The 13516-nt window shown below is 39.4% G+C and overlaps 1 protein-coding gene across 1 annotated transcript; it reads right to left on the reverse strand.

Annotated features, from left to right (window-relative positions):
• Positions 1-1817: 1817 nt before the first annotated feature.
• On the reverse strand, positions 1818-12621 carry LOC139623523 (kelch-like protein 9). Its single transcript, XM_071481794.1, has 11 exons — positions 12469-12621; positions 10893-10943; positions 9490-9632; positions 9007-9200; positions 8770-8902; positions 7661-7857; positions 7354-7429; positions 6589-7146; positions 6258-6437; positions 5881-5994; positions 1818-3221 (listed from the first exon to the last, which is right to left on the reverse strand). Exons 2-11 carry the CDS (start codon positions 10895-10897, stop codon positions 2725-2727), a joined length of 2097 nt encoding a protein of 698 aa, XP_071337895.1. The 5' UTR covers positions 10898-10943; positions 12469-12621; the 3' UTR covers positions 1818-2724.
• Between the last annotated feature and the right edge of the window lie 895 nt (positions 12622-13516).

Raw genomic sequence — 13516 nt, forward strand, 5'->3', positions numbered from 1 at the left:
AGTTATTACCACATTATTATGTGAGTACTAAGTAGTTATTACTACTACTCAGTACTCATTTTTTTTATAATTCAATAACTGATACCCAGTGGTGGAAGAAGTAATAAGATCTTACCTTTTACTTCAGTAAAAGTAAGAATACCACAAAATGAATACTTCATTACAAGCTTAAGCCATGCATTCAAGATCTTACTGAAGTAACAGTACAGGTGTATTACCAGGAAAAATGCTCTGTTATATTTATACCGCAAATGCAACTAGTAATTAAAGTTCAGATTGTCCCTCTGAAATTTGGAGTACAAGTATAAACTGGAACCAAATGGAAATACTCAAGTAAAGTACAAGTACAGCAACTAAAATTTGTACTTAAATGTAGTTGCCTACTTATTCATTTACATTCCACCACTGCTGAAACTCTGCTATTTGGTAACAATATATCTTCTGTTTACTTTTGAACAGTGAAAGTACATTTACCAAAGTATATATATATTTTAGTAGAGTATACTGTACAGAAGAGTATTTACAGTTTTTGCACACTTATATGTCACTACATCACACAGGGAAACATTTGTTATCTGATGGCTTTAGTTACAAATTATTTTGCAAATTAAAAATATGATAAACAAATAAGATACAATGCATTAAAAGATTAAACTACACAACAGAGTGTTGGGTATTTAAATTAACTCCATCTTGACAAACTACAACATCCACATAATAATCCAGTAATATGATATATTTAATAATTTAACATTCTGAAAAGGGCTATTCTGCATTATGAGTAGACCTACTTTTATTTTATTACTTCTGTACTTTGACTCAAGTCCATTTTGAATGCTTTTACTTTTACACAATGGTTTTATTTATGAAAAAAGTCCTTCTTTAACCAATACTGATGAACTGATTTCCATGAGAAATTTAACAATGCAGACCTTGGAGTGTTTCTTCCTCTTGAACTAAAATCAGCATTATGTAACACTACTGGTTCTCTTAGGTATACTTTGTATATCCTTTAAAAAGAAAGATGAGTTGACCAGATCTGTACTCCAGTAGCCTATACTCCACTAGTGACCTCCTGAAACTACAAGGCTAAATCAGACAAATAAAACAAGAGTTGACATTTGATGGTCAAATGTGTTTTCCTGTGCACAGTGATGGATTTCAATCATCCATGGTTTGCTCAGGAAAGAGTACACTGGGTCAAACGGCTGTGTGATGGAAACGTTGACTGTTGCAGGGCTGGTGTGACCTTTTGGTTACAGGCATTTTCTCTAATCTCTTTACTCAGAATTAACATGTACGTAAATATTTAGAATTACATTTGGCTGCAGGGTTTTTTCCCCATACACTTTTTAAGCAGAAGCCTAAACCATTTAATCTCTTGATGCTGAGCCACATAGTTTATTTTGAAGTTCTATGTAGGTGATTAGCTTCATTTTAATCAAGTGTGCAACAGTACATGTTCGGTCACAGGTCTTACTGTTGGGTAAAAAGTATTGTTAAAGTGGATTCAAAATAGCCTTATTTTGTAATTTAACTATGTTATGCACCATATACTCCAGTATAGTTACTTCCTGCTTTTCAGTATTTGTGGTCCCTGACACTGAAGTCAATATCACAGCTGTCTTATCTGGAGGTGAAGGATGAATTTCCAAGGTCAGTTTAATCGTCATTCACTTGCATCAGATGCACCAAAGAGTCTGCATGTGTTTGTGTGTGTGTGATATGCTTGTAGTTGAAGGACTTTCAGGGTTTCTTGTCGTCTTCATGGCTGATGGGAGTTTGGCCTTCACTGATGGTGAATAATGTGAGAAGAGCATAATCAACATTTTATTTTCATCTTAAAACACTGCATGTCAATATAAATATACAAAACTCAACTTACAGACAGTCATTGACTGAGCTTGTGTGATCTGATTCATATAACAAAATTGTGAAATTGTGAAATTCTTTTGCATTAGTCACTGGCTAAATGAACAGAGAGACAGCAAGTTCCAAAATGATAACAAAGACATTCAGTCCAGCTTACATCTTGTGACTCTGAGCCACAGAATTACAGAATCCAGAAAAACCCATGGTCCACAATGTGGTTTTTGTGCAACAGATTCCTTGATCCTCCATTACGACACACAGAGCTCCATGTATTCCTCTGAACTCGTGCATCATGGTGGACAAAAATTCTTACATGATTTTGGTCAGTTTGTGAAAATAGAAATTAAAAGATAAAATTATGTAAGCTTTATCTTTTAACTACATTATTTTCCATGATGAAGTTTATAACTTTGTTTCCACCAAAAATCACTCTCAATTCAGTGAAGGGATGGATTTCACTTCTGTCTAACTGAACTATGTTTGCCTCAGAGTTCAATCTGATTGAACTTTGACCTGTGAAACACAGATACTCGATGCTGAATTTGACCTTTCGTTGAAGATGCATCGTGGGTTTCCTTTTATAAACTGTAGCTACAGAGTGAAAGAACTCAGGCAGCAGAGCAGGAGAGATGCTGCATGGCTGGCAGTAAATGCAAGGACAAGAAATGGCACTAAAGGTAGTGCTAATGCTAATGTTAGCTAGCTGGCCATGCTTGCACCTATAGCTGGTGTTTGCAACCCACGCTGTTTCCTGTTTTGCCCTCTTTCTGACACGTGTGAAGGTAAAATTTGTCTCATCAGTTCTGGTTCAAGAAAAAAAAAAAATCAGAAACCCCCGTCTGTGGTGCGCTCTCAACTCTTTGTTGTGGGTAGTGGGCACTCCTGTATCTGAGCCTCATCCACTGACCCCTCCGGCAGATGAACCGTCATTGTACAGGCGCGAATCCCCCCCAGAGGCTCCAGCACATTGAACACTCTGTCCCACATGTCCTGCTCCGGATCGTACCGCTGCACAATGTCAACCATGCATCTGCTGTTCCAGGAGTACCCTCCCACCACATAGATCTGCCCGTTAAACACAGTCACGCCGACGTCACTTTGGCCCCGAGGCATGGGCGCCACCACCGTCCACTGGTCTGTCTCAGGGCTGTAGTACTCGCAGCCCAGGACGTCATCATAGTCGCTGCTTCCTCGGAAGTGATTCCCGCCCATGACATAGAGTTTGTCTCCGACGGTGCACATGCAGTGCAGGCCGCGGAGCTCCATCATGTCGGCACGTCGACTCCATGTGTCAGCGGCAGGATCATAACACCAGAGCTCCTTCTGGAAGGTGTCACGCGTGATGCCACCTGTGTGACAAAGGAGAACACGAAAAATATTACAGCATGTTAAAAATATGTTAAAATTACACGTACTAAATGAGTTTTACTTAAAAATTATAGTATTTGTTCAGTATATTTTTGGGTATATGTGTATTTTAGGGCTGCAGCTAATTATCATTGTTATTGTTGTTATCTATTTTGTTATGTGAAGACAAATGTAATGTCATCAAATTATATTTACATTGTCACAATGGATCGACAAACCATATTGGAATTAATGATTTAATGAATCAACTACTTTCACTGCCAGAGAATACATAACATCTTAACTCTTTGTTAATTAGTCAGTAATCATTTTATTTTCTATTGTAAGATCACTAGGAACCTGCTAGTTCTCAGTCACACCAGCTATCCACCATGTTAATTTTATAACCACACTGCAGGCAAATAGACTGCTGTTTGTTAACTACCACAACTGTGTTTCCATCCATTTTGCAGCTCTGCATTTTCAGCCACTTTTAGCTATTATTATCAAAATAACATTCAGTCATGTAAAAAAAAAAGTGGGCAGCTGTTTCCAGTACAGGTGTTAACATGAACTCACTGTATATTTGAAGAAAGTCAACTATTTAGTAGCCCACAGAGAGTCAGATAAATCCCTCAGGAGTGGGCATGTGTGAAACACCACAGATACTAGACTGACTAGTCAAGACGAGGACAAAAACATGCACAGGAATTCTCGTGTTGAGCTGTTTCTGCCAGCTGTGTAGGCAGCCATTTGTCTTAACATGTTAGTCATAACACTCTGATAAGCTAGAAGCTCACTACTATGTGTTTTGAATCTTTCTGTCAGGTAGTGATCCACAGCTGCTCAGTATAAGTACACATACTGTAGACGCCTTCACTTAGACCCGATTCTTTTGTTTGGGTTATACTCAGCCTGAGTTGTAGTTTAAAACTGTTTGTAAATCACAGGATGTTGAGTCCAATTAAAGCATGTGTTGTATTCTGCTATAGATGGCATATGCTGCCACCACAGTATAGCATCATGGGTTTTAACTTTGCTACAGAGCGCTGTGGCCTGCTTCAACCACAGGTTATCATGTTTCCGGCTTCTCAGTCCTACATGTGCTCTCAACACGAGAAGCCCATTTCCTGTCCAAGGTTGCTAAAAAACCTGCCTGAGCTCAGGCTCAGAACAGCCTGTGAGAATCTGCAGCTAAACAGGAAGTGGTTTCAAATAGGTCAGCCAAGCAAGCTTTGTCGATAATTCATCTGGTTAAAGTGCAACCTTTTGTCACCTTCAGACAGTTCTCATCAGAAGCAGTTTTAGGTGTGACTACATTCTATACAAATGCTAGTAGCATGACGGACTGGCAGGGCGGCTCAAATTTTGTATCTTCCCCCTATCCAGCATAGGGTTTGTGACATTTTAAAAGCACAACACTGGTCAAGAAAATCAACAATAATATAAGAGTTAATGATCAACAGCTAGAGATTTAGAGAAGCCCCCCTCTTGATTGCAGGGTGAGAGCACAGGTGCACAGGCCTCAAGGCTTTTCTGCCTCCACACTTGGCCCTCTTCTGCTCGAGTAAAATTCAGTTATGTTTTAATCAGTTTGGGAAGTAATTTCAAAAAAGAGCTGGTATCCACCAAAATGCAAGGGCATTACAACAGAATTACAAGGGCGTATATGATATACGCAGATCACTATATTTCGCATCAGTGCCATTGTACACCGGACACTGGACAACATTTGATTAACTGACCAAGAGGCCATTTGTTAAAACATTTAAAAGGATTGATTTTCTTATTGACTTATACTGACTGTATGATTAATGACTGTCCTCGCTCGGAGGAGAAATGGAAAAATTGCAAGATGTTGTACAGCTGCAAAAACAAATGTAGTGAATAAGTCTGGTTGGCTGATCAGGCGTTCAAAGCATGAGTCGTCAAACAGTCAGTCTCGATTTTTTTTTACCACAAATGCAAGCTTTCTATAACTCTAACCAGTTTTTGTTGACTTAGTATAGCTCAACCTTAACCACAGAGCTCTTGCATCATAAAACTGTTACTTGGGTCACTTTTGGACAGTAATAGTTTAGGAAGGTACTTGGTATTTTTAGGTACAAGGATTTGTTGGTCATCAGAAATTTCCTTCACTGTATCCTGTAGAAAATATTGAACTGTCTGCTTGAGTCTTTGTTTTAAATAAGCAGCATTAACTTACTTACAACATTTTAAATCTTTTTCATGATTAATGCTTTTGAATTGTTCATGTTTTTTTAATAATTAATTGTATTTTCCTAAAAGCCACCATTTATAAAGGTTTTATATGCTTTAATTAATACTTATATTAAAGGGAATACATGTAAGTTTTCTCTGTCACAGATCATGGTTTCTGGTAGTGGTGGTGATGGTCACTTCCCTTCAAGACCTTCAGTCATCATTGTGTTTATAAGACAAGAGTTTATATAACAAGCAGATCTGCTTGTTGCGCCAGCAAATTTTACACCCACACACACACACACACACACACACACACACACCCCTTAGCTAAACTGAATGTACGGGCATTCAGCACAGGAGCTGTTTGCAGTGAATATACAGTTGTTGGTCAAATTGGCAAATGTATTTTTTTAAAAGTGTTTTGTGTTTGAAAATGCTTGAACAGTGTTGTTTTACCTGAGATGTACATGAGGCCCCCGTGAACTGTTCCAGCATGTCCATAGTGAGGCTCCACCATGCTGGTCACAAATGTCCACTCATTCTTCTTCAGGTTGTAGCACTCCACCGTTTCTGATCAGAGTCACAGTCACACATTTGGGTTAAATTTTATTTAGGTATGGCTTTCCAAAGGCAATGACAAAAATGGTCGTATTAATTATTAGTGGAAGACTTAAAATTTTTATTTCAATGATGCCCTCCAGAATAATGTTGACATGCTACTTGTAAGTAATTCAAACTGAAATTCTTAATGGATTGAATTAATAAATGGATTAATGATGAAAATGAATGATCAGTTCACAGCAGTGCAGACTGCAGAAGTAGAACAAGCTCACCGATCTCCCCTGAGGCATTCCTCCCTCCCACTGCGAACAGTTTCCCCTTCAGAGCACTGAGGTGGAAGAAGGTCCTCTTCTCGTTGAGCGAAGCAATCTGAAGCCACTTGTCGAAGCGCGGGTCATAGCGGTAGGAACTGTCTATAGCCGTCTTACCCTTGGTGTCGTATGTGCTCTGACCTGAGAGGTCAGTGAGGAAGGGAAATGTTGTTATTTCTTAAAAATAGCATCTTTTCATATAACTGCATATTATTTAGTCACTTGGTAATATACAGTATGACATATGACTTCACCTCAATAAATTATGCAATTAAATAAGTTGTGCACTGACCTCCAACAATAAAGAGGAAGCCTCCTAGAAGAGCCACACCATGCTGGTAGCGTGGTACCTCCATGGGCTTCAGGGCCCTCCAGTACCTGGTGTTTTCGTCATACAGCCTCAGCTCCCGGCTCACCACCAGCTGCTGCCGCATCACACCGCCAAGCGCCAGAATATGCGTGGAGTCTGAGCGTATTTGTGTCCGCTCAGTTTGCAGGGCTGGCTGCATGAAAGGCATCATCTGGTAGTTGCTGGCCTCCAGCAGGAGGTTCACGCAGGCCGTCTCAGAGCGCATCAGGGAGTTGCCTCCTTCTTCTTCATCCTGAGAAATCTGAATCAGCTCACTGGGGCTCATCAGTGGGAATCGAATATGGCGCATTAAGGCATAGACAGATGAGTGACGTGTGGAAGGGTCATGGTCCACCCATCCTCTGGCGATGTGGTACAGCTCCAATTCAGAGAAACCCTTGAGTGAGTTGCTGGCTAGAGCGTTGGCCATGCTGCTTTCAGAGAGCTCGAGGTAACGGCCACACTGCACCAGTGCCTCGAGGTTCTGGCCCACAAACTCTCCTGGGTTTGAGAGAACAAAGAGGATCAATAACGATGATAATCTTTCAGTTTATTTAGATTTTGAACCAAAAGGATGCCTGGAAATATATATTTTAGTGATCTTACTGTTTGTTTTATTGATGGATAAGTTGCTGAAAATAATGGACTGGTTTTAGGGATTGCTGAGGATTGTAAAAGTTTAACAACTCAAAGTTTCATATCTCTCACCTATATTCAGCTGAACATCCTCCAGAATCAAGTCTGTTGCGATGTGCTCGATTTCCACACAGTTATCAATAGTGATCTGCATTAACAAACAATACAGAGAATAGAAGGTTTCAATTATTTTGAAGAATAGACTGCCTTACATCACCTATTTTGCAGCTGCAGCTACTAACAGTCACATACATGGCTCAGTCAAGTGTGGATGGGCAGGACAGCTTAATGAGCTGGTGTACCTGAATATAAATAATGCATTGATGCAACTTTGCAGAGGCCAGGAGTGTGACATTCAAGTGAATCAAAAACCTCTCACCTCACTGCTCAGAAGCTGATTACAGAAGCACAGCACAGGCATGACCTGCAAAAAGTTTGCAGCCTCCAGTGTGTCCTGGAGATTACCCATGTCGAGGCTGACTTTGGATGTGTAAATGAAGTCGATAATGTTCTTTAAACCCGATTTAGTGACCCCATGCAGCTTGATCTCTCTCATCTCCTGCTCCCTCATGCCTCCTGAACAAGGAAAAAAAAAGTACAAGCACAAGGTGAAAGAATGACTCTGCATCATTTTAGAAGATTTGTCCTTTGCAGGCGAGATGCTAAGGTGGCAGGATACAAAGACACTAAAGCCTAGCTGCTCATACATAAACCACATGGGGTCAAAAGAAGCACTGAAGTTTAGTTGTAGACACAACCAAATATCTTCCATGAGGCTACTACTGAAAGGAAATAATACAGAGGTGAGTCAGAATGCTAACACGTGCCTTTAGCTTATCTAAAAGGTAAAGTATGAGTAGTGGCACCTTGGAAACAATAGATAATCTTGATTTTCTGTTTACCTTCCACACTGAAACATTGAAACAAAAACAATGTCACAATGTCTCAGCACATTAAAAGCCTCTTCACCAGTGGTGGTTGTGTACTCACAAACAAACATTAGCATGCAAGAATGCTAATGACATGTGCTAACATGGGTATGTATAACAGGGGATAAAATCTTTCCAGTACACAATAAACTCATTCCACATTTTCCTCTGGCATCATCCACTGGTGATAAGGATCTAAAATAGGGTAACAGTCCTTCGCTGTCCTTTCAGTTTCACATTGCTTCCTGTTTTCTAAGTATTGCACCCTCACAGGGACACAAGCATTGCTCTGGATTTGATACAATTTTGGACATGATGTTGTGTTTGTGTTTTTAGCCTTTAGGGACAGAAATGTTGGTCTGCCTCACGGAGCCACTGCTACTACTGATACTGCAGTTTTTGGCCTATACTGAAAAGTGTTCATAATGTTGTGCCTGTTGCTATTCAGTAAGGTTGCACTATTTTGTTTTGCAATCATTGCTGCATGCATTTCACCATGTCTTGAAATACACGTTTTTTATGTTGTCTGCTGTTAGTTGCATGAGAGAGGACCACTCACCTGTGAACATTGCCTTGAAATAGTCACTGGACGAAGCCATGATAACTCTGTGGACGGGGAAAGTTTCCTTACTGTCCCCTGGAACCAAGACAACATCACAGAGAGTCTCATCTGCCCGAAAAGTATCAAAGCCCTGTGAGAAAAAAAAAAACAAAAACCAAAACAAACAAAAAAACAATATTAGTCAGGAAAAGCTTGGCATGTTGCATCTTTAGTCTATAAGTCACAAATATATACCTGTAACACAGCTGCTCCATGTTCAGTGCTACTGAACACCTTTGACAGGGGCCGAGGAGGAAGTTTGGGCTTTGTTGCTTTGTCTGGGCGTTTAGGTGGCGTTTCCTTGGGCAGGGGGAGAGGAACAGGAGCCAGTGCTGGAGCTGGAGCAGCAGGTGGAGGTGAAGCAGGGGCTTGGGGAGAAGGCCTGTCATCTATAGAACCATACCCAAATGGAGCAGACAGAGAGAGATGAAGAAAGTCATGATACTGTTGTTGCTGCAGGTATGTGGACTGCTAAATTACTAACGTATTTATGACTGTTTGTTTGATGGACCTCCTGTTGTCTATACAATTATTAGCAACAAAATGTACCTTTATTCATTCTGTGTTTGCACAGAATACTTTGGTTACAGATCTCAGATACAGATCTTTCGTGTCAGATGGGTGATGATAATAATTGCAACATAAAATCAAAGCTACAGAGAGCCAGTGGTCGCTCACCTTGGTGAACAGGTCTGTCAGGTGGAGCAGCAGGTCTCTCCGGCTGAGCTGGAGGTCTCGGTGGATCCCTGGACTGATGCCTGCTGCCCAGGCGAGACAGTCTGCGGCTCAGCCTCCCTGGCCCGCTGTCGTCGCTGCTTCCCCTACACAGCAAGAGCCATGGTGCAAGAACAGGTTGTGCTTTACTGTGTTGTTTTGGTTCCCCAAGTAATTAACGAGTGATGTTCAGGCCTCTTTGTATCATCGTGTCGAGTCTGCATCCAAAACAGCTTCATGGATTTGACTTTATAAACTGATTATGTATCAATTTAATCCAAATGAGGATAAAGCTAGTGCATGAATAGTTAAACTAAAGTTATTAAATGTAGATTTATTTTGAAAGGGTTGTTTACACATATGGTAGACTTTTATTCTCACTTCCTCTCTGGTTGTTTACAAGTGTCACTTTCTCCAGAGGAACTGGTCGACCTCAGTTCCTTTCATGGCCCAGAGCCTGAATTTAACCATTTCTAATCTGAAGCACTTAATTAATGGAGCTTTTTGCCTGCCTCGTCAACCCAGCTGGCAAAAGTCGCTGCTCTGTTTTGTTTTGCATCTGCTGTGACCTGAAAAGGAGGAACCACTGAACCGTTTTCAGCAAACCCACTTCTACTCTTGAAACTGCTTCCTGCCAAACTACTCACATACAGTTAGTCCAGGTAAGAAGAAAGAACATTCTCAGAGAAAGAAACAGATTAATACATTACAGTACATTAAACTAAAGATAATGTTTCAAATTTCAGTTTTCAGAAAAAAAGATTACCGTTTTAATTAATTTTACAGTGACCTGTCAAACAGAACAGAACAGAACAGAATCACAATGTCGTAGCTCATCACTAAAATTCAAAACACAGGCTAAGTCACTCAAATTGATTGATAGAGCACCACTTGAAAACAATTAAATCCATCTAAAGTTTCTAATGTTTTTATGCTTTTTAAGTGTGTTTCTACACACAATTAAACTTTAAAGCAGTTAATAACTGCTTCATTCATTGCTATACTTTAGAATGTGACAATGCAAAAGTATGCATTAATCCAAATGTTGAAATATTGAATTAAAACTGTTTCAATCAATCAAGTTTTCAATGTCTAATAAAACTTTAATAAATATAGTATGTGTTTCTGAGCAATAAACCTATTGTAGAGTAGTAGGGATCAAAACAGATGCTACCAAATGATTGTAGGCAGAGGCTCAGACATGAAAATAGAGAAATCAAACACTTATGTGATTTTGTTTCACACTCGAAAACTCTTCTCCAGGAAGTGATAAATTCAATGACACCCTTAACTACTTTCTAATATATATTATACAAGGATGTATGACAAAATTATGCGCTGTAAAAAGGAAACAAAAAATACCTTACCCCATGTCATTGGGCTCTTGGTGTTGAGGGCTGTTGTTTCGCTGAGACCTCCTATGTGAAGACAAAAGAAGAAGAGAGTCTTAATGAACAGACATATAGATATATATTTTAGGCTACATAGGACTTTTTGATGATGGTTTGGCCCCAGGAGAAGAGCTCTACAGTAAATGTTTTCTAGCCTACTTCTGACTACAGTCAGTGTAGCTATGTATTCATGCGAAATGCAAAACTGTCATGTCTTCTGTAAGATAACTCACCAAGTTTTGATGTGATTTTTATCTTTTTTCACAGAATATAAAACTCTGAACTTGACTTTAAACGATTCAAAAAGTTTCCCAGTAAAGACGTCATATGTTCATATTTGGTTAATGACAATTCTGTTTTATTTAGCACTAAAAGATTCAACTCCCACATCCTCTATGCCGTAATCTGAAACTTCAGTTAGTTTATCATTCAATAATCACCCATGTCAGAGGCTCTGTGGGTTTTTTTTTTTTTTAATGTTTGACATTTTGCAAGCGCAATGCCTCTCATCTGGCACCTCTTGTAGTGCTGCACAACAAGCAGCTGACATGTAAATGTACTTTATGTTGAATTCTAAACATTTTCTCCACATGTTTATTGTTAATAAAACCAATATGCCACTATCTATTTGATGATTTACTCATATTTTTGTTAACTTTGACAAAATAATTCCAAAGAACCAATACTTCATACTGAATGTATGTACAGTGACTATATTTTCTAGTTTGTCTTTTCATCATTTTTCTTTGATCTTATCCTTTATACTGTTTCTATCGTTAGTCTGCAGTGTTTTCCACAAGGATAGCACCTCTGTGATTATTGTTATTGTACTAGGGTTTTCCAGGTGTCTGTTGCTGTAGGGTTTTATTCATTTGAATTTCTGATCTGATTTATATGTATATTTCAAAATATATGAGAGCAGAGAAACTGTGTCACTTGCTGCCTCCCACGCGTTAATACACTAACAAATGTGTGGAGCGAATGTGTTAATGACCAAGAGGCTGTTTTGATAACGTGTGTTAGTGGAATTTGGACAAAAAAAGAGCTCTTTATTAAATGTTTACCACTCATAAGCACACTCTGACCTCTGTCCTCCTCATGTTCCACCATAATGATCAACGACTTGCTGCATCTCTGCACTGAGCCGTAACATGGAAGAAGCTTCAGAGTCAGTGGATGATTTGTTCATCTTCAAAAGTGTATGAAGGAATCTGAGTTGTTATCCAAACTAGAGGGGTGTTTACCACCTCTTGCATAAAACATAGTGACCCACAGTTACCTCACCCAAGCTCTTTATCAACTGACAACTGTAATACTGATCAGGCACAGCAGCTCAGTGTCATGAGAACTAGGCATTTAACAGAATTAAAATGAGCCAAGTGAAACGCTGCACTTTAGGCTGCATTTACTTCCCTGTAGAGCTGAAACAGAACCATGTGGCTGCACGCCAACATGAATTTGTAGGGCTTTTATCATGCATTGTGTTTGCAGGTTCCTCACATGAAGCCAGATCTAAAACATACACAAAAGGCGACATCCTTGGGTGACCTACCTGGAAGAAATCTTCCTCAGCAGACTGGATCCAAGGCTTCCCTCCAGCCTGATGCTCTAACCAACCAGAACTCTGCGAGGAAGACTGAGCAGAGAGTGTCTGCTGCACTTGGAGAGCTGACGTATCTGAGTGAGCATCACCGTTTCTTTAGCTTAACCAAGACCTCACTCACTTCCTGTGTTACTTCTCCTTTTCATTGCCTGTGTCTTTTCCGCATTTGTGTGTACCACACTTTGTAATAGTGTTGGTGAAATAAGCAGAAAGTTTCCCAAGCTGTTTGTAAGGTTTTTGTGGACTTTCTAGCAGGCCTTTGATTACCCAGAAAAGACAAGCATGAAATCCCAAATGGATGAATGTATTGTCAAAAAAAAAATAAAAATTTACCAGTCTCACATTTTTTATAGTATTTTCATTTCCTGAAAACATGTAAATCCCATGCAAAGACAATAGACAAAAGGATCTTTTGACCTTTTTTATTTTCTATATGAACTAAGAAAAGAGATCCCCTCCTCCCCCCCAAGGTCTCTACATTGGCTTCTACTTATGATTTTTAAAGCCCTTCATGGCCCCAGACCATATTTCTGAATGAATTGCCCGCTATCAACCTGTATGTGGTCTGAGGTCCTCAGACAGGAACTTATTTGCAGTTCCTACATCAAGATCTAAGACTAAAGGGGACCGAGCTCTTGCTGTCAGGGCAGCACAACCTGCCTGATGAACTTTGACTGGCAACATCAGTATCTTCTTTTAAATCGCTTCAAAAAACACATTTCTTTCACAAAGCTTTTGAATCATCTCTTTTAAAGAATTTATATGTGTTACATAGCTGGTTTGTTTGTTTATATTGTTTTTACTTTTTGTCTTGAGTAATTTTTCTTCATGCATTTGTTTGTTTTGCTGTTTTATCCTTGTGAAGCACTTTCTCTGATTTTGATAAGTATTATATAAATAAACATTATTATTATTATTATTAATATTATAGTTCTCTAGATGCTGGAGGGAATCTGGCCTGCAGGTGTAGCAAGGTTCAAAGTCTTCCTGTCCTGTT

The sequence above is a fragment of the Trachinotus anak genome, unplaced genomic scaffold (assembly GCF_046630095.1).
Source record: "Trachinotus anak isolate AG129_WGS33_773 ecotype Australia unplaced genomic scaffold, CSIRO_AGI_Tana_v1 ptg000001l, whole genome shotgun sequence".
NCBI lineage: Eukaryota > Metazoa > Chordata > Actinopteri > Carangiformes > Carangidae > Trachinotus > Trachinotus anak.